Source organism: Panthera onca, chromosome A2 (assembly GCF_046562875.1).
Source record: "Panthera onca isolate mPanOnc1 chromosome A2, mPanOnc1 haplotype 2, whole genome shotgun sequence".
Taxonomy (NCBI): domain Eukaryota; kingdom Metazoa; phylum Chordata; class Mammalia; order Carnivora; family Felidae; genus Panthera; species Panthera onca.
In genome coordinates this window covers 145,932,063-145,957,973 of record NC_138340.1, presented here as the reverse complement: position 1 = coordinate 145,957,973, position 25,911 = coordinate 145,932,063, and the positions used below count along the sequence as shown (strand labels likewise).

General features: G+C 36.8%; 1 protein-coding gene across 5 annotated transcripts in view; it reads right to left on the bottom strand.

Annotated features, from left to right (window-relative positions):
* KLHDC10 (kelch domain containing 10) overlaps positions 1-25,911 on the bottom strand; it is a 70,422-nt gene that overhangs the window by 27,846 nt on the left and 16,665 nt on the right. For 3 of the 5 annotated variants that reach the window (XM_078439501.2, XM_078439519.2, XM_060633122.3), the window contains exon 2: positions 13,833-13,919. The exons of the other annotated variants lie outside the window; for them this stretch is intronic. In XM_078439501.2, the coding sequence (XP_078295627.1) occupies positions 13,833-13,919 (87 nt within the window). The remainder of the gene's footprint in view (positions 1-13,832; positions 13,920-25,911) is intronic. 5 annotated transcript variants of the gene reach the window in all.

The following is a 25,911-nucleotide window of genomic DNA, read 5'->3' as shown; positions in this document are numbered from 1 at the left end:
TTTATTAATAAAGTTTTATTTTAATGTTTATTTATTTTTGAGAGAGAGAGACAGAACGCACACGAGCAGGGGAGGGGCAGAGAGAGAGGGAGACACGGAACCTGAAGCAGGCTCCAGGCTCCGAGCTGTCAGCACAGAGCTTGACGTGGGGCTCAAACTCATGAACTGTGAAATCATGACCTGAAGTCGGGCACAACTGACTGAGCCACCCCGGCGCCCCTAAAATGTTTATTGGTTTAAATATGAATCTTCAACGTATCTGCAAGCTATTTGAAGAGAGAGAAATGTACTTGTATTCATCTTTCTAGCACCAAGCCTAAGGCACACAGAAAACACTAAACAAAAACTTACAAATTTAATTCTTCTCTACTCATTTTGTTAATGGTTTTTCTCCTCCAAATAGGTTATAAGCTCCTCAAGGGAAAAGGTCATGTGTAACAATTATTCCGTACTACCTCTAACACCTAAAACAGCTGGAGATATTTAAGGCACTAGAAGTTTCGCTGATTTTAAGTCAGAGTAAACAATGACAGGGACGCTCAAAACGGTCCAGCTCTCAGTGGACTTTGATATAATTATACTTAAGAGATATACGATTTGGGGGGCAGGAGTTGGGTTACACAACGGTCTTCTCAAAATATAAATGTTTCTAAAAATTAGTGAGACAAACTTAGAGGCACCTGGGTGGCTCAGTCGCCCGAAGTCCGACTTCGGCTCAGATCGTGATCTCACAGTTCATGAGTTCAAGCCCCACACTGGGCTCACAGCTGTCGGCACAGAGCCAGCCTCAGGTCCTCTGTTTCCTTCTGTCTCTGCCCCTCCCCTGCTTGTTCTCTCTCTCTCTGTCTCAAAAATAAATAGTATTTATTAAAAATAAATATTTATTGAAAATATGTGTATTTTAAAAATATATAAATAAATAAAAATTAGTGAGGCAAATTTAAAGAAAAAACAGAATTGCCGTGGTCAGCAGATGGGAACTCTAAGAATCTCTATAACGTCACTCACTTTTATTACCTGCAGTCAACAGACAATTTTTTAAAACTGCTTTTGGACAGGAAGGACATACAGTCTATTCTAGGATTTTCTCTAAATGGCTGTACAGCAGATACTCCATTATAAGTTTACTGGCAACTATTTTTGTGACAACTATAACTCAAATGTATGAAAGGTTGAGGAGTTAGTGAAAAGACAGTTTTAGATTTATCCACTCGTTCATTAAGCCAAAAATATTATCAGATACTTGCTATGTACCAGGTACTGTGTAAGATGCTGGGGATACAGTGATAGAGAATGGAGACACCATAACCATTTCTGTCCTTTAGAGCTTGTAAAGGCTAGTCCTACACTGTCCAATGCAGTAGCCACTAGTCCTATATTAATGTTGAGCATTAATTAAATCAATCAATTAATTAATCAATCAACATTAATGTTGAAATGAGGATGGTCCAAACTGAGATATGTTCTAAATGTAAAATGCCCACTGGATTTCAAAGACTTAATATCCAAAAATGAATGTAAAATTACAAATTTTCGTATTGAATACATGTTGAAAAATTTTTTATATCCTGAGTTAAAGTATTATTAAAATTAATGTTGCCTGCCTTTTACATTTTTTTTTTTGCTTTGAAATTTAGAAACAAATTTTATTTAAGATCTGAAATACAATTCCTAAAATATCAACTTCTCCAGAAAACCGTGGCTACACAATAATGCATTGCCTCTATCATGTTAGAACATGCATTAGACTCAAATACAACACCATGAAACAAACCACCATCCTTCAACAATTTGAGCAGAGAGAGAATGCCTAAGGAACAACATCGATGGACTTGCAGAGGATGGGCTGTTTTACTTCAAGCACCATAAAAAAAAAAAAATTAAAAAAAAATTAAAAAAAAAAGATCACAAATGGCCTTTTACATTTTTAATGTGGCTACTAGAAATTTTTAAATGTTGTGGTTCACGTAACATTTCTATTGAACAGGGCTGGTCTAACTCAATTGCTGGCTTTTGTAAGTAATTTCATTATCTATGCAAATTAAACTGTTGGGTAAAGAGCATCTGATCAATTTTTGATAAATATTAAACATCCTGTCAAGAAGTCTGATAGCCGGGAGTGAAGAGGTTACTCTTCTTTCTCTTTGGTCAGTAACTAGAGATTTCTTTGTACATATTTATAGCCCAAGAGTGACTAACATATCAGAAAGTCAAATTTTATTTTGAATAAATCATGGGAGTTTGTCAGGGATAATGTCATGGAGACTAAGCATTGATTTTCATTATGTGGGATATAGCATAGGCTCATCAACTTGACCGAAATAAAATCGGGTTTTAGATTGTTAAATAGTTCTCTGAATCCTCCCCCAAATTCTCCACGTGTAAATCCCACCTTCCTAAAAATGACCTGCTACTATTAAAATCACCCAGAGAACTAGGTTACCTGATTCAGGAACTTCCACTAGAAAATGTAAAAAACTCCAATGTGAACTTGTGTGCAGAGGTGAACTTCTAATATCCAGAAGGCAACCTCCAGCTAAGGCAGTGTGCACCTACGATGTCCGAGCCATCTTCTCTTCTGTGTGCTCACCCTGTCACAACAACTTGCTGTTTACCCCAGGGAGTAAGCAGGAGCTTATGGTAACCAGGGAAATGGGCTTTAGTTTCCAGCCTAGAGGAAGGAAGAAGCTAGCTGTCCCCCATGAGGGGATAGATGATTAGGTTGCTGCTGTTTTCACCATTACAATATTGTAACAAAGCTTCCGTTATGTATATTGAGATGCAAATGTCCCAGTATTTCTGGGTCAAAGGAATATATGCTTTGATCTGTTACAGACGCAATGTTGTCATAGAGCCATACTGCTCTCCAAAAAGACTGGAACAATTTACACTCCAGCAATGATTTCTGGAAGTGCCTATTCATGCTGTCTTCAACCTCTTTCATTTGTGCCCATCAGAATGGTGCAAATTGGTGTCAGGTAATTTGTATTTCCCTGATTTTTACTAGTTCACATGTTTATCAGCCCATTTTATTTCTTCTTTGGGGAACTGCCTGATCACATCCCTTGCCTACTTTTCCATCTACTGAGTTTTCTTCTCACAGGTTTATAGAGATTATTATATTTCTTTCTTCCAGCCTGCTACTTGTCTCAATTTTGTTTATGGTATCTTTTAACAGATGGAAGTTTTCGTCTGAATCTTTCAATCTTTTCTTCTAAGGTTTCTTTGCAAAAAGAAAAAGAAACAAGGCTGCTCTGTATCTCATTTATTTCTAAATCATTATAAAATTATAAAAAATTCCCACTTACTTCTAGTAATTTTATAGTTTTGACTTTTTATATTCAGAACCTGAATACATCCAGAACTTATTTTTGTGTATTATATGAGGTAGGGCTCTAGCTGTTCCTCTCAAATGGATAGGCTGTTGCCCCCAAACCATTTATGGAAAGCCACCTCTTCTATACTGAATCGAAATATCACCTTTATCAGACACGAAATTGACATGTTCTAGAGTAGAATCAGGAAAATCCCAATTATCCAGGTCTAATCACAAATTTAGACACAAAATCGATTACTCTTTAAGAATGCACACAATCAATACAAAGCAAAACCACAAAATCTTAATGGCAAAAGCTTGCAAATAAAATAGCATATTAACATTTATTGCTTAATAAGTCTATTACTTACAAGATGTAGCCACCTCTAAATGTTCTATCAAATATGTGTGGGGAGGCCATTAAAAAAATAAGAACTTTTACCGCTAAAAGTATTAGCTGGTTATAAATATCAAATAGCTAAAGGATAAATTGTTTAACTGGTCACTTTTTTCCAAATGTGAAGCTTTCCATTACCTCTGCCGGAGAAGACAGGTCTTCTGTTGTACACCTGGAAACCTGACAGGAAATCCAAGGAAGACTGAGCCAGCTAGCTCCCGCCCCTGACCAGCAACCAGACCTTTTTACTACTCCCAGAGTCCAAGCTGCTCAGGCAAAAGCAACCCATTCATATCAGCATGCAATATCACTTAGTTGTGTAAGCATTTCCTACCAAAGAGACTCTATGCCCTATACGAGATGTGTATGTAAATATTTGGCTTCTCAGGGCAGAGTAATCTTTAGCGTCTAAGATGGCAGCAATAAAATAAATTCGCTTTGACAGGTTCTGGTGTTATCATGAGTTAGTTTCAAGTGCTGAGCACAGCATACTTGAGACAGCAGTCACACTGTTCTAGGGATCAGTGGCCATGGGCTTCTGGGATCTGTTCAATTCCACTGTCTATTCCTATACCATTATCACACTGTCTTAATTATGTTAGCTTTGAAGTATCAATCGACATCTAGTAGGAAATTCCCTTTTGTGTTACTTTTTCATAAACCTCTTGGCTGTTCTTCTCCATTACTCACGTAATGAATTTTGAAATCAGTTTGTTAAAAACCTATAAGAAGTTCTTTGGTATAAGACACCATCTTATACAGATGATCAAAGTTAACGGGGTCATAATGGGACAAATCAACACCATGTGCAATGAGATGAGCACAGCATGACTTCAGAGTATTCCTACCAAAAATGCATTAAGCTGAATGTAAGGGACACTGCACAATATAACTAGTGTTTACTGTTCAAAAATATCAACATCAAGGCTGAAGATGAGAACTGAACGCAACACGTGATCTGGGATTTTCTTTTACTAAAAAGGATATCATCGGAATAATTGGCAAAATCTGAAAATAAGGTCTGTAAATTAGATACTAGTGTTAATTTTATCCATTACTTATAGTTTCCTATTTTGTGTACGAGTCTGCAGTCAAAGAGACTACTTGTTTTTTAGGAAAAGACACAAGTATTTAGGGGCAAAGGGGCATGATGTCTGTAGCTTACCCTCAAAAACGGTTCAAACAAACAATATGCATGTATATGTATACATGTGTTATACATATAGAAAGGGGGGGATGGGCGAGGAGAGGAGACAGAGAGAAGAGAGGGAATAGGATAAAGCAAATGTGATCAAATATTAACATTTGGAGAATCTGGGCAAAAGGGACAGAATTTTTTACCATTCTTGTAGCTTCTCTGTTGAATCTGAAATTATGTCATGAAGGAACATAATCTCTAGCCTTTTATCCTCATCTTTTTTGATAGTCATCAGTAGTTTCATTGTTTTTATTTCTAAGTACTTTACAAATTTCCATATAATTGTGACTAGATATCTCTTTTATTTTCTAATTTGTTGCTGTTACTGTATAGGAAAGTAATTTATCTTTGCAAGTTTAAATTTCATCCAGCCAACTGTCTGAACTCTGGTATTAGTTATCATTAATTATCTTGAATTTTACAGTAGACAATGATATATATGTTATTAATGACAACTTTCTGCTTTCTTTCCAATATATGTCCCTTTAATTTTTTTCCTTGTCTTCTATTGTATTGGCTGAAACCTCCAGAATAAGGTTGAAGAGTGGAGATGATAGTAAGCATTTTTGTCTTATTTTTACTTTTTTTTTTCAGTATATGAAGTTTATTGTCAAATTGGTTTCCATTATTTTTACTTTAATGAAGATATTGGTAATGTTTCACCATTATATATACTTGCGGCTGGTTTCTTTTTTAACAATTTTTTTGAGAGAGCATGAGTGGGGGAGGAGCAGAGAGAGAGGGAGACAGAGGATCCAAAGTGGGCTCTGCACTGGCAGCAGAGAGCCTGATGTGGGGCTCAAACTTGCGAACTGCAAGATGATGACCTGAGCTGAACGAAGTCTGATGCTTAACTGACTGAGTGGGCCACCCAAGGTGCCCCTACAATTAACTGGGTTCTTATAGATAGCCTATCAATAAAATAAATTTTCCTTTTTTCTTGGATGCCTGCAAATGTTCCCTGTCAGGAATGGGTATGATTTTTTTAAATAAAATTTTTACTGAAATGTAACATAGAGAAAATTGCATAGGAGAGTACAGCTTGATGCATTTAACACTTAACAAAATGAACACACTGAGAATCAAAGTTTATAAAATGCTTTTTTTGATATCAAAAAAGCTTGTTTTCCCACTTTTCTGATTTTATTGAAATAGTTAAGCTTTCTTATTTTCCTTTCCTTTTTTCCTAGGCAGATCTTCATCCTATAACCTCTAATAATTTTTAAAACCCACAAACTTTGGTTTTTCTTTTTTTTTTTTTTTTTTTTTTTTAAATTTTTTTTTTTTTTTTTTTTAATGTTTATTTATTTTTTGAGACAGAGAGAGACAGAGCATGAATGGGGGAGGGGCAGAGAGAGAGGGAGACACAGAATCAGAAGCAGGCTTCAGGCTCTGAGCCATCAGCCCAGAGCCTGACGCGGGGCTCGAACTCACGGACGGCGAGATCGTGACCTGAGCTGAAGTCGGACGCTTAACCGACTGCGCCACCCAGGCGCCCCAGGTTTTTCTAACAATATTAAGAATAAACCACATATGGAAAGGAAGCTGGCTATTAACAGCATTTACTTCTGCAGAGGGGAATAAAGTGGAGAATAAAGATATAAAGTAGGACCTTTGCTTTTTTAATTTAATCTCTTTCACTGTGAAATATAACACATGTACAGAACACATAAAACTATAAATGTGTAGCTTAACAAATTATCAAAAAGGCAATATGTAATCATCACCCAGGTCAAACTACTGAATACTGGCAGCGCTGAGACACCCCTTACCTGCTTCTTTTGGTCACAACTCCATCCATCCCACCTCCTTCACTTCTAGAGGAAATATATTTCCTGATTTTTATGGCAACTATTAAACTTGCTTTCTTTTAAAGGCTTTATCATACCTAAGTTTGCATTCCTAAACAGTATTGTTTATTTTGGCCTAAATTTGAATTGTATTTAAAAAAAAATTTTTTTTAATGTTATTTTTGAGACAGAGAGTAAGGAGGGGAGGGGCAGAGAGAGAGGGAGACACAGAATGCGAAGCAGGCTCCAGGCTCCGAGCTGTCAGCACAGAGCCTGATGTGGGGCTCAAACCCACAGACCGTGAGATCATGACCTGAGCCGAGGTTGGACGCCTAACCAACTGAGCCACCCAGGTGCCCCTGAATTGTATTTTAATAGAATGATATATAGTATGTATTCTTTCTGGGCTCTTTCTTTCATAACTAAGTTTCTGAGATTCATGCATGTTGTTGGGGTGAATTAGTCTGTTCATCTCCATTGCCAAATAGTATTACTTTGTGTGAATATATACCATGATTTATCCACTCTATGTTGTGTGAATGGTGATTTGGGTTGTTTCAAATTAGTGGTTCTTAATGCTGCTATAAACATTTTTGTACAAGTTTTCAGGTGCACAGGGGTCAATGTTTGTAGGCTATAAATCTAGAAATGTAATTTCTGAGTCACAGTGTAAATCTTTACCTTTACTAGATAAGGCCTAACTGTTTACAAAATAGTTGGTATTGTCAGTCTTTTTAATTTAGCAATTCCTAAAGGTTTGTAGACCTCTTTTCATCATGGTTTTAATATGCATTTGTCTCTGCGGTGCCTAGGTGGCTCAGTGGATCAAGCATCTGACCTCGGCTCAGGTCATGATCTCGCAGTCTATAAGTTCGAGCCCCGCGTCAGGCTCTGTGCTGACAGCTCTGAGCCTGGAGCCTGCTTTGGATTCTGTGTCTCCCTCTCTCTATGCCCCTCCCCGCTTACACTCTCTTTCTCAAAACTAAACATTGAAAAAATATGCATTTGTCTCATTACCTTTTTTTATTTATTGACCAACTGGATTTTTCTTTGGGAAATGCCTGCTCAAGCTTTTAATACATTCTTCTATTGAGATGTCTATTTTCTTCTTACTAATCTGTTAAGTTTGTTATATATGCTTGAGATAAGGACGTTCACTTTTCACCCTCCTATGTACTTCCGTATTATTTGAGTTTTAATAAACCCATATTACACCTGTAAATTCTAAAACAAAAAATCAGATGATCTTAAGCAGTTTCACTTTCTCCTTACCCCCAATTTGTTTAAATCACCTGAAATGTCACAGAATGTTATTTACAGGTATATCTATCTATCCACACACACACACATAAACATGCACACATACACATATTTATATTATCCTGTTTTTAGTTACAGAATGTTGTATATGTAACATATATACACACACATACATACACATACACGCATTTATATTATACTTCTACATTTTTATAAATCTTTTCTTAAAAATCAAACTAGGCTTCATAGCCCCTTTATCTGGACACAACTTTAAGTTTTACTGGTTTCTTTGCACACTGTTGCTTTCTATATCCAAATCTCCCTCTTTCTTGGATTTGTTTTCATTTTACTGGGAGTATCTCTTCAAAGTAATTTTCCAAAAAGGGTGTGTATGGTAAACTTTCAGAATTCTCATTTATTTTGACCCCCAAATAACCATTAGTGAGGCTGGGTGCAGAGTTTCTGTTCAAAATAATTTTCTCTTAGAACACTGAAGCTACTTCTCTTCAAGCAAATCATGTTGCAGGTGAGAAATGCAACACCAGTCTTTCCATGTAAACTATTTTCTGTCTCTGGAATCATAAGGAGTCCACCCATGTACACAGATAGAAGCTTTCGTTTGTGTTCTTCCTGCTTGTTCCTTGGTGGCCCCTTCATAGCCTCTTCATTTTAGGGAAATATTCTCCATTTCTTTATTTTCTCCCTTCCATTGTCTGATCTTTCCTTCTGTAACTCTACAAAATGAATATTGACCACTTAGATTTGTCCCGACAGTATGAGTTTCTCTCATGTATTTTCTCTTTCGGTCTTCTTGCCTTATGGTCTCTACATTTCCTCTTTTATTTTTGTAAAAATTGGTCTTAAGACTATTATTGACCACTCCAACTGCATTTTTATTTCAGCAATCGAGACTTCAACACAGAGGTGCCTGAGTGGCTCAGTCAGGTAAGTGGCCAACTCTTGATTTCAGCTCAGGTCATGATCTCATGGTTCGTGAGATCGAGCCTCATGTCAGGCTCTGTGCTGACAGAGAGTACAGCCTGCTTGGGATTTTCTTTCTCCCTCTTTCTGCCCCATGCTTGCATGTGCTTGCTCTCTCTCTATCTCTCAAAATAAATAAATATAAACATTTTTTAAAAAGACTTCAACACAGAACTAATTCTTTAATCATTCCTTTTTCTCACGGCAGTTGGTTTTTAATTTATGGGCCCAATTCACTCTTGATTCTGAGGAAACCTCCTATGATCAGAACTTCCTAAAGTTCCATTCCGCTTCCTCATTATCTCTGTTTTTCCCACGTCAGCTATTTGTTCATCTTAGTCATCCTCTTTCAAGGTTAGTCTCCTGCAAATGTCTGATGGGCCTGGATCACCTATTTATATTAGTAAGTGAAGGACCACATGGGTTAGTAACTGTAAGAGGCATGGGTTTCCTCAACAGTTGTATTACTCTGTCTCCAAGACTCCAAATGAGAGGTCTCTTTCACTGTGGGTCTCTGCAGGTAAGTGGTGCAGTGGAGGTACACTGACAGACAGGTTTCCCTTTCGAAAGAAGCTGAGAAAAGGTAAGCAGTTTTGCCTTAGGATTGCCAGAATAAGGCCGTATTTTGACGGTAGGGTCCTTCAATGTACGTCAATCCCGGATTGAGTTCCCTTTCTTTTCCTGCTCCTGTTCCACCCTCCTCACCCATCTATTGTGGAGGCACACTACCTAAAGCTCTGCTTTGTGCTCCCACTCTCTCTCCAGTCCAAGTCCATGGGAACAGGGCCTGCTCAACCATCCCCAAAGCAAATCCCCTAACTCCACCTGAAGAGCTGTTCTCGTAGCTTTATCCTAGGAACTAAAGCTGTTGCCAGAGCTCTGTCTATAGAGAGACGGAAGAAGGGAAGTGACTGTTTTGGAGGAAGTCCCTTAATTATTTGCCGTGATGTTCCATTTTTCCTAAACCTGCTCCCTACTGCCACACTTGCAGACTCTAGGCTTGGAGTTTCAGTAAAGAGGCCCTATGGAGAATTCTCTGACTTCAGCATGCAGCCGGAGCACCTATTTTGAGTTCCATGTTACTGTTTTGGTTTCTCGATCAATAAAATTCCAACTGCTTTCTATTACCTCGAAATTCCTTAGACTTTCTGGTATCATCAAATAATAATGAAAGCAGCTAACATTAATTCGACATTGGCTAAATATAAAAACTCCAAGTACTTTGCACACATTACCTCTCTCGGTCCTCACAATAACTCTAGAAGGTAGGCACTGCTATCATCATCCTTATTTTACAGATGAGGAAATTGAGGACAAAAAAAAAAAGAGTAAGGAGCTTGCCCAAAGGCACACAGTTGGTAAATGGTGGAGCCTGGATTCAGACATAGATAATTTGGATTCAAAGCCTTTCTTTTCTACAATCACGATTTATTAGTTTTCTTATGTCTGTTTTGTCTTTTGCAATGATATCTAAGAAGTATAGAAAGATAAATGGGTATGTTTAGGCCATCATTTTGTAATGGAAACCCATTGTTTTTATTACACCAATATTGTTTTCACACCACACTTTAATTGGTAGAAATATCTTTCAGAGAAAATGCAGGTTCTAGAGAAGGAATCCAGTGACAGAAAACGAGCCCTTTGAAACTGTTAAATCAGAATCAACAGAGGTAATGCATAGGATTCCCAAAATGAAAGACTTAAAGGTGGCAACTTCAAAAGCATAGATTTTTTTTTAATCTAAGAAAACGATAAATGACAGCATTTTTGTGTTCTCAACAACTCTAGTTTACTGCCACATCACCAGAGAGAAGTTGAGAACCTACGAAAATTTTAGTCCCATCCTATTTATTCCCTGACAGTGACCTTAATAATTCAATTCAACTGAAATACATATGATATGCCTACCACTTGCACTGTGCTACAAACTGGAGACAGAGAAATGTCAGGCACTGTCCCACCATCCCTGCCCTTGCAGAGCTTACAGTCTAACGGCAGGCACGGACAAGGAAACTGATGACTGTAATTCAGTGTGATAAGTGCTATGACACAGGCAGGTACACCGAGGGTGCCATCGGGGCAGAGCCAGGCCTTCCCAGGAACTTCCCTGGAAATAACTCTTAACCTGAGGGCTCAAGGATACGTTATTATTGGCTTGGGGAGATTAAACTGAATGTATCATGCTCTCTTCAAATCTGCCCCACTCTCCACCCATTTAACATGGGTAAAGAGCACAAAGGTCCACACAGAAAGCTCCTCCTCTTCAATATTAGTCGAATCAAGTGTCATCAAATTCTACTTCCTTATATTTCAAATCAACTCCCTACTCTCCACTCCTAGTACAACTACCTTCACTGCAGTCTCCATCGTTTCTCACCCCAATAACTGTAATAACCTTGTAATTAATCTTTCAATTAAATATCTTCACTGGTTAAAAACACAAAATGATTCTGAAAACTTCCCTTGGGTTGTGCCCCACTTGATCTGGACCCTCTCCAGCTTCTTCTCTCCTTACTCCTTCCCCCTATGCTGAGCCCCCTACGGTTCTCTGGAGACTATGCTCTGTTTTGCCTAACTGCCTTTCCTTACGCTATGTGGTCCCCATGGTTTGAGATGTTCTCCCTTGCTAACCCTCCCTTGCTAACTAACACCTACTCAGCGTTTAAGTACATCTCTTCTGAAAAGTCATCCTGATGGCCACTCCTCTGTCTGTGCTCCCCACAAGCTGAGTCAGGAGCCTCTTCTGTGCAATCCCATACCATGCTACCTCACCAGGACACTTATCACAAAGAATTACACTCAAATTATTTTCTGTAATTGTTTATCTGATTCTCTGTTATTTAGATACTGAGCTGATACACTGCCTGCTACACAGGAGGCAATCAAGAAATACTAAAAGAATGAAAGAATGAACGAACGAACGGAGAGAGTTAAGTCTGTGAAAGCTGATGAGAGAACCAAAGGAGATAATGGAGAGAAGGACAGAACGCTGGAGAAATGCCCACCTGTAGTGGGTAGGAAGAAAGAAGCTAGTGAAGGAAACAGAATGAACAATCAAAGAGAAGAAGAAAACATCTAGGATTGTACAGGAAAGTAACCCAAAAGAAGAGAAATATTTAAGAAGGTGCAGGTGGTCAACAGCATCAAACACTACAAACAGGTCAAAGAAAGCGAGAACTAAGACAAGACCACTGATTTAGAGGCAGTCACTGGTGACTGATGATGGTGATGCTGGTTTTACTCCCACCTCCCTCTCAGCACAGGCAGAGGCCATCTTCCTAGGCCATTCATTGTTGGAGGCAATTTAGGGCTTACAAAAGAACCGAAGATATGCAACTTACCTGTACTAATCTCTTTTTTCCATGACTGAAGAATGGAAAAACAGAATATTCAAAAGGAAATAAAATCTCACCCTCCAGATATAATGTTGGTTCAGTTTCGTTTTTTTTTTTTATGTTTACATTTGTACAAAACTGTATTATATTAAATTCTATATCCTAATTAAACAATTTCTTAATTGTGCTTAAATTTAGTCAGCCCAAGTTAGCCTTCTCATTGTAAATCAATAAATTGGCATTTTAATTTATAAATAGAAAAAAGAAAAAAATGTTATAGAATTAGATGTGCCACTTGTTTGGCCACATATGCAAAAATGGTTTTGTCATATAATATTAAAATTATCTCTTAGTCTGTATCAATAAAATCATTATTCATTCTAAAAGGGAGCATAACACCCTAAGTATCTTATTTTGACCATTAAGTCCAGATTTCATTCTTTCCATGCTGTGGAACATGGCTGCTAAAAATAGATTAGGTACTAGATATAGAAACATCTATAGCAGCTGCAGGATTTTTTTTTTTTTTTTGTAATAATCTTCAGTCAAAATTAGATATACTGGCTTATAAATAATTTAATAAAGTCTAAATCATCACATTAAGTATGCTTGTCTGACAATTTGCTATACCTAGAAAAACAGTGTGAACCAGTTTTCAACCCTCTTCTGAGATTCTTTTTCAGTATGGAGTATGTTCTGGTAGAAAAAATAAGAAATAGAAGGAATGCAACACTTCTAAAAGTAAGAATTACTAGGTCAAAGGATGTCAACATTTTTAAGGTTTTTTATATCATATAGCCAAACTGAATCCAGATAGGCTGTGTTAACTTTACACTTCCCTCAATATATGAGCTTCACGTCCCCATACTTTTGCCAACACTGGGCATTCTTATTTTTAGCCTTTAGCCAACCTCATACGTGAAAATGAGATCTTATTATTTTAATTATCATGTTTATGTAACAATAGTGAAAATAAGTATTTGTTCATATTTACTGATGCTTCCTTTTTCTGAATTGATTATTCATGTTCTTTTATCTATTTTTCTAGCGGGCATTTGCTTTTAAACTATTGATTTATAAGAGCTCTTTATATATTCATGGTAGTAACCATTTGTTACAAATATTTCCCCCTTTTAATCTATCTTGTTATTTATGGTTTTTGACATAGAGGTTTTTAATTTTTATACTGTCACATAAGTTAATCTTTATTTATTCCTCAGATGATATTTAGAAAGTTCTTTCCCACGCCCATATTTTATAGATTATTCACTCAAAGTTCTCTCTCATATGGCTACAGTGGAATAATACTGATATCAGTTAGATGATTTATTTCTACCACCTAGTACACATTAAGTGTTTCTAACTCCCTAAAACTTACAATTCCAACTCCAACAGTGGTCAATATGAGACACAGGTTTAAAATTAAGTTCTAGACTTTTCTTACTGCAATTTTAGCTGTTTAGACAATTTTTAAAAACCAGAGTTTTGACTTTAGAAAATTCAAAGTTCCCTTTAACCCATATGAAGCACAGATCTCTTGCTAGTTATCACCCACCTCTCAAAAACCTGTTAGGGATCCTTATGATGGGACAGGACTGAATGAAGCGCCTCCTAACTGGGTCCCATCGTATTTTCTTCTTACCTGTTACCACAATCATCAGCAATAAGTCAGACACATACAACACATGGCAAATAATACATAGTTACTGTAGCTATAAAGACAGAAAAACAGGAAACAAAACAATACTTGAATACAGAAAGAAGTGATGTAAAGTAGCATTTAACCCTGTTTTGGAAGTCAAAACAAAATTAAATTAATATACAAGCAGTGATGAAGGTATTCAACTCACCCCCAAAGAATACAAACAATATGTGCACCATTTTTCAGAATTCTGGTTCAACAGAACATGCATTCAATAATCACCAATGCCATCTTGTGGCAAAAATTCACCAGTAGCTTTACAAACAAATTAGAAATTATGACATTTTAAAAAATCAGTGAATGTCAAAAAAGGAGCACTGACTAAAATTAATTCGGCATAATGCAGGCTCCTGTTCTCTTCCGGGTTTGGTATTCTTTTATCGGTTATATGGTTAAGAGTTAATAAAGCAATGGGCACCATTCTTTGAATATGAAATAAGCAGATCTTGCTATAATTAAAATGTCATGGTGACAACCAAATAAAGCAAACATTTAATATCTTGGCACTTCCACTGGGAGAGAGAAAAAAGGAAATTCATCTGCCTTCCAAGGAAGCAAACCAGTTCCATATTAACCCCAATTAAAGCTTGTTTTCTTGTAATATAGTAGAGAAATACAAAGCATTATTGAACTGTTAAAGGAATAATTTTGTCTCTTTCCAAAGTTTTGATAGCTCCCAAAGATGGCTTTTACTGGCAATACAAAAAGTTAACATTTGTATAGAGTTTAAAGTTTCTAAAGAGCTTCCACGCATGTTACCTCATTTGATCCTCACAACAATTCCTGTACGGCTTCAACAGTTATTTCATGAGGCATCTGCTATGCCTTGAGCCCTCGGCCAGGCTCTAGCGTAGCGCAAGGATATGTCCCCTACCCTCAACAGCTCTTGGTCTTATGAGGAAGGCAGATGTCTAAACAAACAATTACATTACAGTGAAGTAACTGCCATAACAGTGGCCATAAAGACATTTTGAGAAAGATGTTATCATCTTAATTTTACAAGCCAGGTAGCAAAGCGACTTAACGCCTCACCCAGGATCCAAGCTCAGCCTGACTTTAAAACCTGCCTTCTTTCCACTACACCACACTTCCCTGTCTCATATTCATTAGAAAGCGTATAGGTTTTGGGTTTGGCAGTTGCAAATATACTTAGATGGTCGTCAGCAAGGTTCTGGTACACAAATCCTGTGCGATGAAAAGGCATTACTGGTGCATGCGTTACGCACTTCATACTGTGGAGTAGACAGACTCCTTGGCAAGGGGAAGAATTCTTTGTTTTGCAAAAGGGGTTATCTTTTAATTGTCTAAGTCTTTTAAATCAGCAATGCCCAAATCTTGGTCTACAGACCACTGCTAGGCTAAGGTGAAGATTCACCAGTCCAAAACAAAATGAGAAAAAAGCGGACAAGGTAGTGATTTTTTTTTTTTAAAAAAAGGAAAATGTTCCATTTAAGTAAATGGCCTGTCCTTTTTTCAGAGATTAGAAATTTTTTTTGATCAAATATGCTTCATTTTATGAGGTGAAGGTTAGAGGAAATGGTTAGTTGGTTTTGGTTGAATTATTCTTTCTTAGAAAAACAGAAAATTTTCAAGTCTATGTGTATCCCCAAAATATACATATACATATATATACATATATATGTATGTATGTGTATATACATATATATATGTATATATATATTTTTTTAATTACAAATTTATGACATCCAAAAGTCTGGAGAATCACAGGTTAAATCAATACAATTTTTGTTGATGACTCAGAAGTCCAACATTATAAACCACACTGTCAAAGGATACATAAGATGTATAAGAAACTTCCCTTGACCTCAAGAAGCTTATATTCTAATTAGGGAGACAAGACAGACACATAAAACAATTAGATAGCAATACAAGACAGAATATAACAAGTGATTAGCTTAAAATTTGACATTTTTATGTATCAAAAGTGTTAAAATGTACATACCCTTTGACCCAGCTATTCCACTTCTAGGAATTTATTCCTAAAGAAACAATCACAGATGCATGGAAAGATGTATGGACAAAGATACTCACTATGATATTATTCATAATGGCAAAAAATTAGAAACACTTTCAATGTCCAATGATAGGGGGATGGTTAAGTAAGTATGCTAAATAAACATACTTAAATATGTTCATATTTCACACACCACTAAAAAGTATATACAAGAATATTTACTAACATGGGAAAACATTCACAATATATTGCAAACAAAAAAATGCAAGTACAAAATAGTACTAGAGTCTGATACCACATCAGTAAAGAAAAAAGTGCTTGTATAGATTGACGAAAAATACAGGAAGGATGTACATCAAATTTTAATTGTGGTTAACTTTGGGTGGTTATTATGAATGATTTTTGGATTTTTCTCCTTAATGCTGGTCTTTATTTTCCAAGCTTTCCCATTGAGTAGGCATTACTTTTGGACTGGAAGAAAAATAATACCATATTACTTTAATTTATTTATGCTATGTTAAAAAAATACTGTAAAGAAACATACCAAAGCGTTAACAGTGGTTATGATTAGGGTTGAGGGTTATCATCTCTTTTATATTATCCAAATTTCTAGGACATATTTTATAATGGAAAAACACAAGCAAATTTAGAATGACACTGAGGGAATAACATTGAAAATGACTGAATCAAAGTTATAATAAAAAATGCTTTTGATGTTTTCTCAGAGCTCTGCCAAACATCTTTGGCCTCACTCAGCCGCCAACATGAAGTCTGTCATAGGCATAAGCTAATGTTGAGGTTATTCACACAAGGTAGGCACTGACTTCAGAACCCACGTTTTCTTCCTTCACTCAAAGATCAGAAAAAGAGAGAAACCAGCAATAGAGCAAATATATGCCGTTCCAAATTCATATAGATATGTTCCTGGTCTGAAGTTTTGCTCGTTAAAGCTTTCATTTGTATAAATTCAAACTGCCAATCTTCATTCGTGATTGCTTCTACTCTTCAAAACAAAAACAAAAAGGATAATTTCTTCAATGATTTCATCAATATTTTATTTTTGCTGATTTTTGTTATTTTTTTAAAGTAATCTCTTCACCCAACATGGAGCTCAAACTCACCACCCCAAGATCAAGAGTCACATGCTCTACCAACTGAGCTAGCCAGGCACCCTTATTTTTTGCTTTTAAATGTTTTTTTTTATTAAATTTATTTCATTATAAAAATGACATAGTCATTGACTGAAATAGGCTATTAGGCCAAGCACATTCTCCTTTCTCCAAAGCCCAGCAAATAACACAAAAGCCATTTTAAATCTTTTTTAATTTTTGAATTTTTTACAAATCCATAATCAAAAGAAAGCAAGAAATGTCTTCGGTGGACTAACACTATCAGGAATCACTGCAACGTGAAAAACATAGTCCGACACACCCAGAGGAGAGGGCTACTGCAAGTGGTCAGAGCAGACCTCGCAGTAAATGAAGCCCAGAGGTGGAAAACAGCAGGAAGAACTGACACAATTTACAGAATTTACAGGTTGGGGGCCAGCACAGAAGTTACAAAGCAGATCAGCCTCTCCCGCTCATTTACCTCTTTGGGTCAACCATTACAGAACAGAGGTATTTGCTCCAGAGGGAAACGGTGGCATCAAAGGAGAGGTGTCCCTCCCCTCCCCGGGTAGGAACAATGACTATAAACACCGGGTCAGACAGACAGGACAGAGCCCTGGGTGGATACTAACTCCCAGGTAGAAGAGGGGACGCTCACACTAAAGAAGACCCTGGCAATGGTGGCTCCATCCTACTTAACATTTCATCTCTCCCCACAACCATTAAAGATCTGCTGCAGCAACAGATGTAATATTCACAGGAAGGCTAACTAGGACTCTCAAATAAAGATGAATAAGCAAAAAACCAAGACTCAGACATGAAAAAGACTCAGGCATGAATGCGACAAACAGAGGAACTCAGACTAAAGAGAGTTAACAAGTTAAATAGAGTAAGACCTTATATCAAGTATAATTAATATCCTCAGAGATATGCAAAGTAATAATACATTTATTAAAAAAAAATCAATTGGAACTCTCAGAAATTAAATTTTGATCACCAAACTAAAAAACCTAGGAACTGAAAAGACACAGTTAAACAGCAAACTAAATTACTACAATGAAAGATGGGGCCAAGAAATTCACCAGAATATAGTATAGAAGGAAAAAGAAGTAGAAAGTATTTTCAAAAGTTAAGATATAAAAGAGAACTGAGCAATCTCTACCAAAATTCCAACTGCCCTTTTTCCAGAAATGGACAAGCTAACTGTAAACTTCATATTGAAATGTAAGAAACCGAGAAAACCAAAGCAATCTTGAGAAAGAACTAAATTAGAAGACTCACACTTCCTGACTTCAAAACTTACTACAAAAATACCGTATTCAAAACAACTTAGTACTAGCATAGGATGGACATAGAGATCAGTGGAATAGAATTGAAAGTCCACAATTAAACCCGTACATCTATGGTCAACTGACTTTTGACGAAGGTGACAAGACCACTCAATGGGGAAGAACAGTCTTTTCAACAGATGGTCCAGAATTCTATATCTACTCAAACTCTCAATTGTGAGAGTGAAATTAAGACATTTTTTAATGTACTAGGAAACAAAAATTTTGCTTCTTTCAGACTTCTGGCAAAAGAATTACTCAAAGCTATATACTTGGGGCACCTGGGCAGCTCAGTTGGTTAAGTGTCCGACTCTTGATTTCGGTTCAAGGTCATGATCTCACGCTCCATGAGACTGAGCCCTGTGTTGGGCTTAGCATGTAGTACAAAGCCTACTTGGGATTCTCCCTCTCTCAAATAAATAAACTTAAAAACTTTACTTGGAGCTAAAAAAAATTAATCCAAAAACAACAAACAAGGTACAAGAAAAGAGTAAGGGGGGAAACCAGTAAGATCTTGAAGTTAAGTGCTGATTGGGAAAAGAACAAAACACAAAAGTTTACTAACATTCAAAACTCCAATCTTAGATGATATTGACAGGAATCACTGTGAGGGTAAGAAGGGGGTTGAGAGGAGGGAAAGCAGAAGAATAAAGTCTTTGCCTTGTTTAGAAGAAAGATGCAGAAAGTGATTAATACAGATATTGACAGAAAAACACAAATTTAGGTATTGTGCAAAAAAATTAGTAGGAGTACTAGATGGCTTCACTTCGAACATTTAAGGAAGATATATAACACCCATCTTACACAAATGCTGTCAGAGAATAGAGAAACTCACTTAGGAGACTAATAGAACCTTGATATCAAAATCTGATAAAAACATTAAAAGTAATTACAGGTCACAATCCCTTATAAACAGGCACAAAAATTCCAAACAAAATATTAGCAAATAAAATCAAGCTATATAAAAGGATAATACATCATGATCAAGTAAAATTTCTTCCAAGAATGTAAGAATGATTTAACATTAAAAAATCAGTATAATTCACTATATTAACAAAATAAGGAGAAAAACCACAACATCATTTCAATCGGTGCAAAAAAACCTTTGGATAAAATACCAAACTGCAAAAAAAAAGAAACTTAAGCTCACACAAAAACCTGTACACAAATGTTCATAGTAGCTCCATCAATAATAGCCAAAACCTGGAAACAACCTTCCAATGAATGAGTAATTTAACTGTGGTACATCCATACCATGGCATAAGGCTCAGTATTAATGAACTACTGATATGTGTAACAACTTAGATGGCTCCCAAGGGAATTGTGCTGAATGAAAAAAGCCAATGCCAAAAGTCAATGCCAAAAAGTCAATGCCAAAACTGTAGGACTCCATTTATATAACGTTCTTAAAGTGACAAAATTATAGAGATGGAGACAGATTAGTGGTTGTCAGGGGCTTACCAGGGGAGATGGCTGTGACTATACAAGGGTAACATGAGGAGTCACTGTGATGGATCTGTTCTATATCTTGACTAGGTGGTCACACAAATCGACACATGGGATAAAACTGCCTAGAACTCAATACAAACACACACACAAATGAACGCATGCAAAACTAATGAAATCGAAGTAAGGTCAAACAAGCAGTATCAACGCTGACTTCCTGGTTGTGTTATTACACAATAGTAACACAATGTTATCATTTGGGGAAACTAAACGAAGGGTGTGTGGAGCATTCCACATTCTTTCTTACAGTTGCATGTAAATCTACAATATCTCAAAGGAAAAGTATTAAAAACATGACAAAAACTGATTACGTTGATATGGGGCAGACTGCATTCAAAATGCTATGTCTGAAACAATTATAAATATTTTAATAAACCAAACTATTTAACATGACCTAAGAATTCTGATTTAGGTGGCTATGCCATGTGGCATGATCCTATTGCTTTATACAATTCAGTGTCTATAAAGAATTTCAGAAGAGAAGCAAATTAATACTGTATTCAGAATCACTGCACAGTTGTGTAGGTTGCACACTGCACAAGAGCTCCAGGCCAAGTGGCTAAGTGAGGCTAAAATCCAGCCAACACTCTACTCCCCAGTGTACTAACAGGACTATGCTTACCTGGAAAAGGCTTTCTTTCTTTCTTTCTTTTAAGATATTTTGAGAGAGAGAGAGAAAGTGCATGAGTAGAGGAGAGGGGGAGACGGAGGGGGAGACAGAGGGAGAGACGGAGAGAGGGGGAGGGGTGAGAGAGAGAGAGAGAGAGAGAGAGAGAGAGAGAGAATTCAAGCAAGCTCCATGCTCAGCCTAGAGGCCGATGCGGGGCTCAATCCCATGATCCTGGGATCATGACCCGAGCCAAAATCAAGACTCGCAACTAAATAAGCCACCCAGGAACCCCTATTTTTTTTAAGTATACACTCAACGTGGGACTTGAACTCACAACCCCAAGATCAAGACTCACATGGTCAACCGACTAAGCCAGCCAGGCACCCCTGGAAGAGGCATTTTTAAGTAATTTGCATAACAGCACACTTTGGGCTGGCAGTGACCACTTTTTTAAGTAAATGACTTTCTTTTACACTTAGAATTAACATTTATCCAGTGTCTACTCTACTCCTAGCAGTTAAATACACTCATTTTTAAGTTTCTGTCTTTTGCCTCTCAAAGCAAGAAGATCTGAACCCATAATCTTAATTCTGTTGTGTTAGTTGAATACAGGGTATTCTTTTGGAGGCTTTGGATCGGTCTCAAATCCTTTTGGAGACAAAGAGGTATGTAAATCAACACAAACTAAAATATAAATTGGAGTGCTATATTGTACTGTGTATGGCTTAGTCATGGCAGCATTTTACATATACATGTTTGTGTGTGTTTGTGTGTGTGTGTGTGTGTGTGTGTGTGTGTGTGTGTAAAAACAACTGAATTCCCTTTAATAACAATACTGTTCCAGGACTCATTTAATCCTCACCACATCTGTATGAGACAGATACTATTATGATTCCCAACTTACAGAGGAGGAAACCAAGACAGAGAAATTAAGTAATTTTCCCAAGGTCACTTGGGCAGGCAAATGAAAAATCTGGGATTCAAACCCATGCAGTTTAGATCCAAACCACTCTTAACGACTCTATGATAATGCTCTTAGTCACAATTCAATTCAGCACCTAAGAAATGTGTCTAATAGAGGCATTTGCTAAATACTTGTTGAACAAACGAATGAACAAATGAAAGAACATTAAGGCAAGGACTCTCAACTAAAGGTACATTCTCCCAACCCCTCCAAAGAAGTTGTTCTCCTCTCCCAAGAGTCTGGTGTTACCCGCACCCCCCCCCCCATATACCATCATATTGCCACCCTTATTAAAATAAAAGCCATAGTAAGTCATCGTAATGAATGAAACAATGTAGTGTTTCTCATCCCTTAGGCTTTTAGGAAACAAGAAGCATGCACTCTGGTTCAAGGGCCTTCGAGCTAGGGGTAAGCAGCTATTGACTACTTACTCGCCTTCCCTAATACATACACAGGAAATGTATCTTTAGGGAGTTACAATATTGAGGCAAAAGCAGCTGTCTACCCCCCAGATACCAGATATGATATATCATCTGTCTTCAACTACACCATTTACTTATTTACCTACTTATAAAAAACATTCTATTTTCAGATATATCTCTGTTTATAAGCTAACTCAGGTACTTTTGACACTAAGAGAGGGATAAATGGTAAATGAATGAAAATTGCTGGTTCTTGCCATCTCTGTTGCTTGTCATTGCTGTTTATTAAAACATGTTCATTTCCCCTGCTGTGCTGCATTTTTCTGTTTTCTTTCACATTAGTCTCTTGTCTCTTCTGACTTTACTCCTCTGACATTTGTTGCAAAAAGTAGGCCTATCATGCACAGACTTCTAGAAAAGTGAAGTAATCATAGCACACTGAAAGACATCTTCAAATCTTAAGATGCTTTTTGTCATTCGGTTTACATTATTAGTTATTCAAGTATTACTTTACTGGAGAAAAGAAAAAAGCCTCGTTGGTTGAGTTTTGTCTTTGGGAAAGGGAGGTAGGCACAGGAGGAGTTGTACTAGGCTCAAACTGTTCTAAAAGGTACATGGAATATTTGAAACTAGTGCCCCTAAGTGAATCCTAAGCTATACTGTCCTTCCTTCGGAATAGTAAGAATAAAATAGGCTAAAATCTTTACAGATTAAAAATTAATAAAAAAGTATAACTCATAAACCTGTGTTAGATTAAAATATTAAGTCTAACAAAAAAAATCTTGGGAACACTCCTGATTTAAAATAGCGCTACCACATTCTTAATGTTTATGAATGGCTGCCAAGGTTTTCAAATAAATTTTTAAATAAAAACCTTACTCCTTTGGATCAGCTTAATCTTTTGATAGAAAGAATTAACTATAAATATACCATAAACTATATATAAACTAAATGGTCTCTAAAGCTCTAAAAATTCTACAATTCTCAATGGAGTTGGAAATGCTCTAAGCATCTCAGAAATTACCTAGTGCGATAGTTCCTGAGATGCTGGACTAGCCGCTCATTGCAAACTTACTAAAAATAATAAAAATAAAAACAAAACCAAAAAGCAGATTACCAGGTCTACCCCGGTAGGTCTGGCATATTAATTTTGGTGGGGAATCAGGTTCTATTGAGGCTAATAAAAATTACTGGCTCCCTTCCCAGAAAAATGCACATATACAATTTTACATATGATATAATCCCCTGAAGACCCATCCCCTGAAGACAGACTCATGAACTGATGGCCCCCAGGTTAAAAAGTAAAACAGAATTCAGACCCAGAATGTTATCAATGTTTTCCAAAGGGTGGTTAAATGGAAGAAAGAACAGATTCATTCTATAACCTGTAAGAAGATACAACTGGGAGAAATTCATAGAATTTGTAGCTGCACTTAAGGCAAGTCTTTGTAATAATTAGAGCCAACACATAATTTGACAGCTTTCTCCACAATGTAATAGGTAGTCCACTAGTCTAAGAGGTCAAAATAAGGAGACATCTTTAAAATAGAGATTTAGGAACACCAGGCTGGCTCAGTTAGTAGAGCATGTGACTCTTGATCTTGGGGTCATGAGTTCAAGCCCCACATTGTGCATAGAGCTTACATAAAAAAAACAAAAAAACAAAAAACAACAATATTAAAATAGAGATTTTATAAAAAGATTAGAACTATTGTGGAATGGATTCTCATATTGTGTAGAAGCTAGGGGAAGATAATTAATTTCTAAGGTCTTTTTCAATTTTAACATTTTATGGCTCTAAAGAGTTTTAGAAGAGAGGACAAAGGAAAAAGATAAAAAGTTAATTTTAAAACTTTTTTTTTTTACTACTTATATTTTCTGTGTTTAAGATTTAAAAAAATAAACAAGAGCCTAAATGTCCATCAACTGATGAATGGATAAAGAAACTGTGGTTTATATACACAATGGAATACTATGTGGCAATGAGAAAGAATGAAATATGGCCCTTTGTAGCAACGTGGATGGATCTGGAGAGTGTTATGCTAAGTGAAATAAGTCATACAGAGAAGGACAGATTCCATATATTTTCACCCCTATGTGGATCCTGAGAAACTTAACAGAAGACCATGGGGGAGGAGAAGGAAAAAAAAATGGTTAGAGAGGGAGGGAGCCAAAACATAAGAGACTTCTAAAAACTGAGAACAAACTGAGGGTTTATGGGGGGTGGGAGGGACGGGTGGGTGGGTGATGGGTATTGAGGAGGGCACCTGTTGGGATGTTGTATGGAAACCAATTTGATAACAAATTTCATATTAAAAATAAATAAATTAATTAATTAATTAATTAATCAATATAAATAAAACTGCCTGCATTTGTATTCTAGGAGTATCTGTGTTAATGTGACCATCCTGAAATGTAAACCATAGCCAGAGAGTCTGCTTTCCTTCTTTCTTTTATTTTTCTTTTTAGAGATGGAGGGGATGAGAGAGAGAGAGAGAGAGAGAGAGAGAATCCCAAGCAGGTTCCACGCTCAGCTCAGAGCCCAATGTGGGGCTCAATCCCACAACCCTGGGATCATGAGCCAATACCAAGAGTTGGACGTTCAACCAACTGAGTCACCCAGGAACCCCAAGAGTCTGTTTTTCTTAATTTAATATTATCTCCTTTTGTATCTCCAGCAAAACTTTGTTTAAAAAAAAAAAGAGGGCCACCTGGGTGGCTCAGTCAGTTAAGCATCTGATTCTTGGTTTCAGCCCAGGTCATGACCTCTGGACTCTGTGAGTTTGGGGACTGCATCGGGCTCTGCACTAGCAGCATGGAGGCTGGCTGGGATTCTCTCTCTCTCTCCCTCTCTCTCTACCTCTCCCCCTACTCACACTGTGTCTTTCTCAAAATAAATATACACTTAAAAAAATAGTTTAAAAAAATGAGTATGGTATACATCCTACTACCCTAGAAAATAACTTAGCCAGTTTCTTTACTAACAACTATGTATGTGAATCCTAATATACTGAAATAAAAATGTATAGTAATAACCTACTCAGGAGTCAAACTACATGATTTGGTCTTTTCATATTCCTGGATTTCCTGCACTCTGATGAGTATCCAGAGAATAAACTTTCTCCCCAAAAACATCCTTGAGGGAGAGATAGAAACACTATGTACTCAGTGAGTGTAGATATAAGAGACTGAATAGGAAAAACAGATCTTTCAATCAATACATTTTGACAGTGCCTGATGAACTAAAATTTTGCAAACTCCCTCCTTTAAGAGGCACCAAAGGCAGTTAGCTCTTCAGAGACACAGAACACTCCCTATTTCTGCAAGTAAAACTGAGAAATCAAGTAGAAGGAAATTCACAAATTCTATTAAATGATTGTATCCAGAAATGTCATTTAATACTTTGCTACTCATTCTGTTCCTTGATTAAAATTAGAAAAGTAATCAATTTTGAAGTGAAGACACAATTATTTTTTGTTATTTTTGAGAGAGCGAGAGACAGAGTAGGGGAGAGCAGAGAGAGAGGGGGACAAGAGGATCTGAAGCAGGCTCTGTGCTGAGAGCACACAGCCTGATGCAGGCTTGAACTCACAAACCGTAAGATCATGACCGGAGCCGAAGTTGAACGCTTAACTGACCGAACCACCCAGGCACCCTAAGACACGGCTGTTCTTTATGAATTCACTTTCCCTTCTCTCAAGTCACCATTTTCTGTTGGCAAATGCAATGTCTTCAAAGAAAATATCTACACTTGACCAAAAGCAATAAAAGTTGTCTTGGACCAAACCTGGCAAAAAAAGCAACAAAACAGTCACCAAATAATAAATGTTTGCTATCTTATACAAAACTGTTTTTAAAAGTTCAATATTTAAAATGAAGCTATTTTGAAAAATTGGTGACAATCCTGTCATGTAACCAGCAGAAAGCCAATAAGAACTTAAATGCAAAACTAAAAAATGTCAGATTGAATACTGCTAAAGCAGACATGACTTCTAGTAAGATACTTGCATGAAGCATC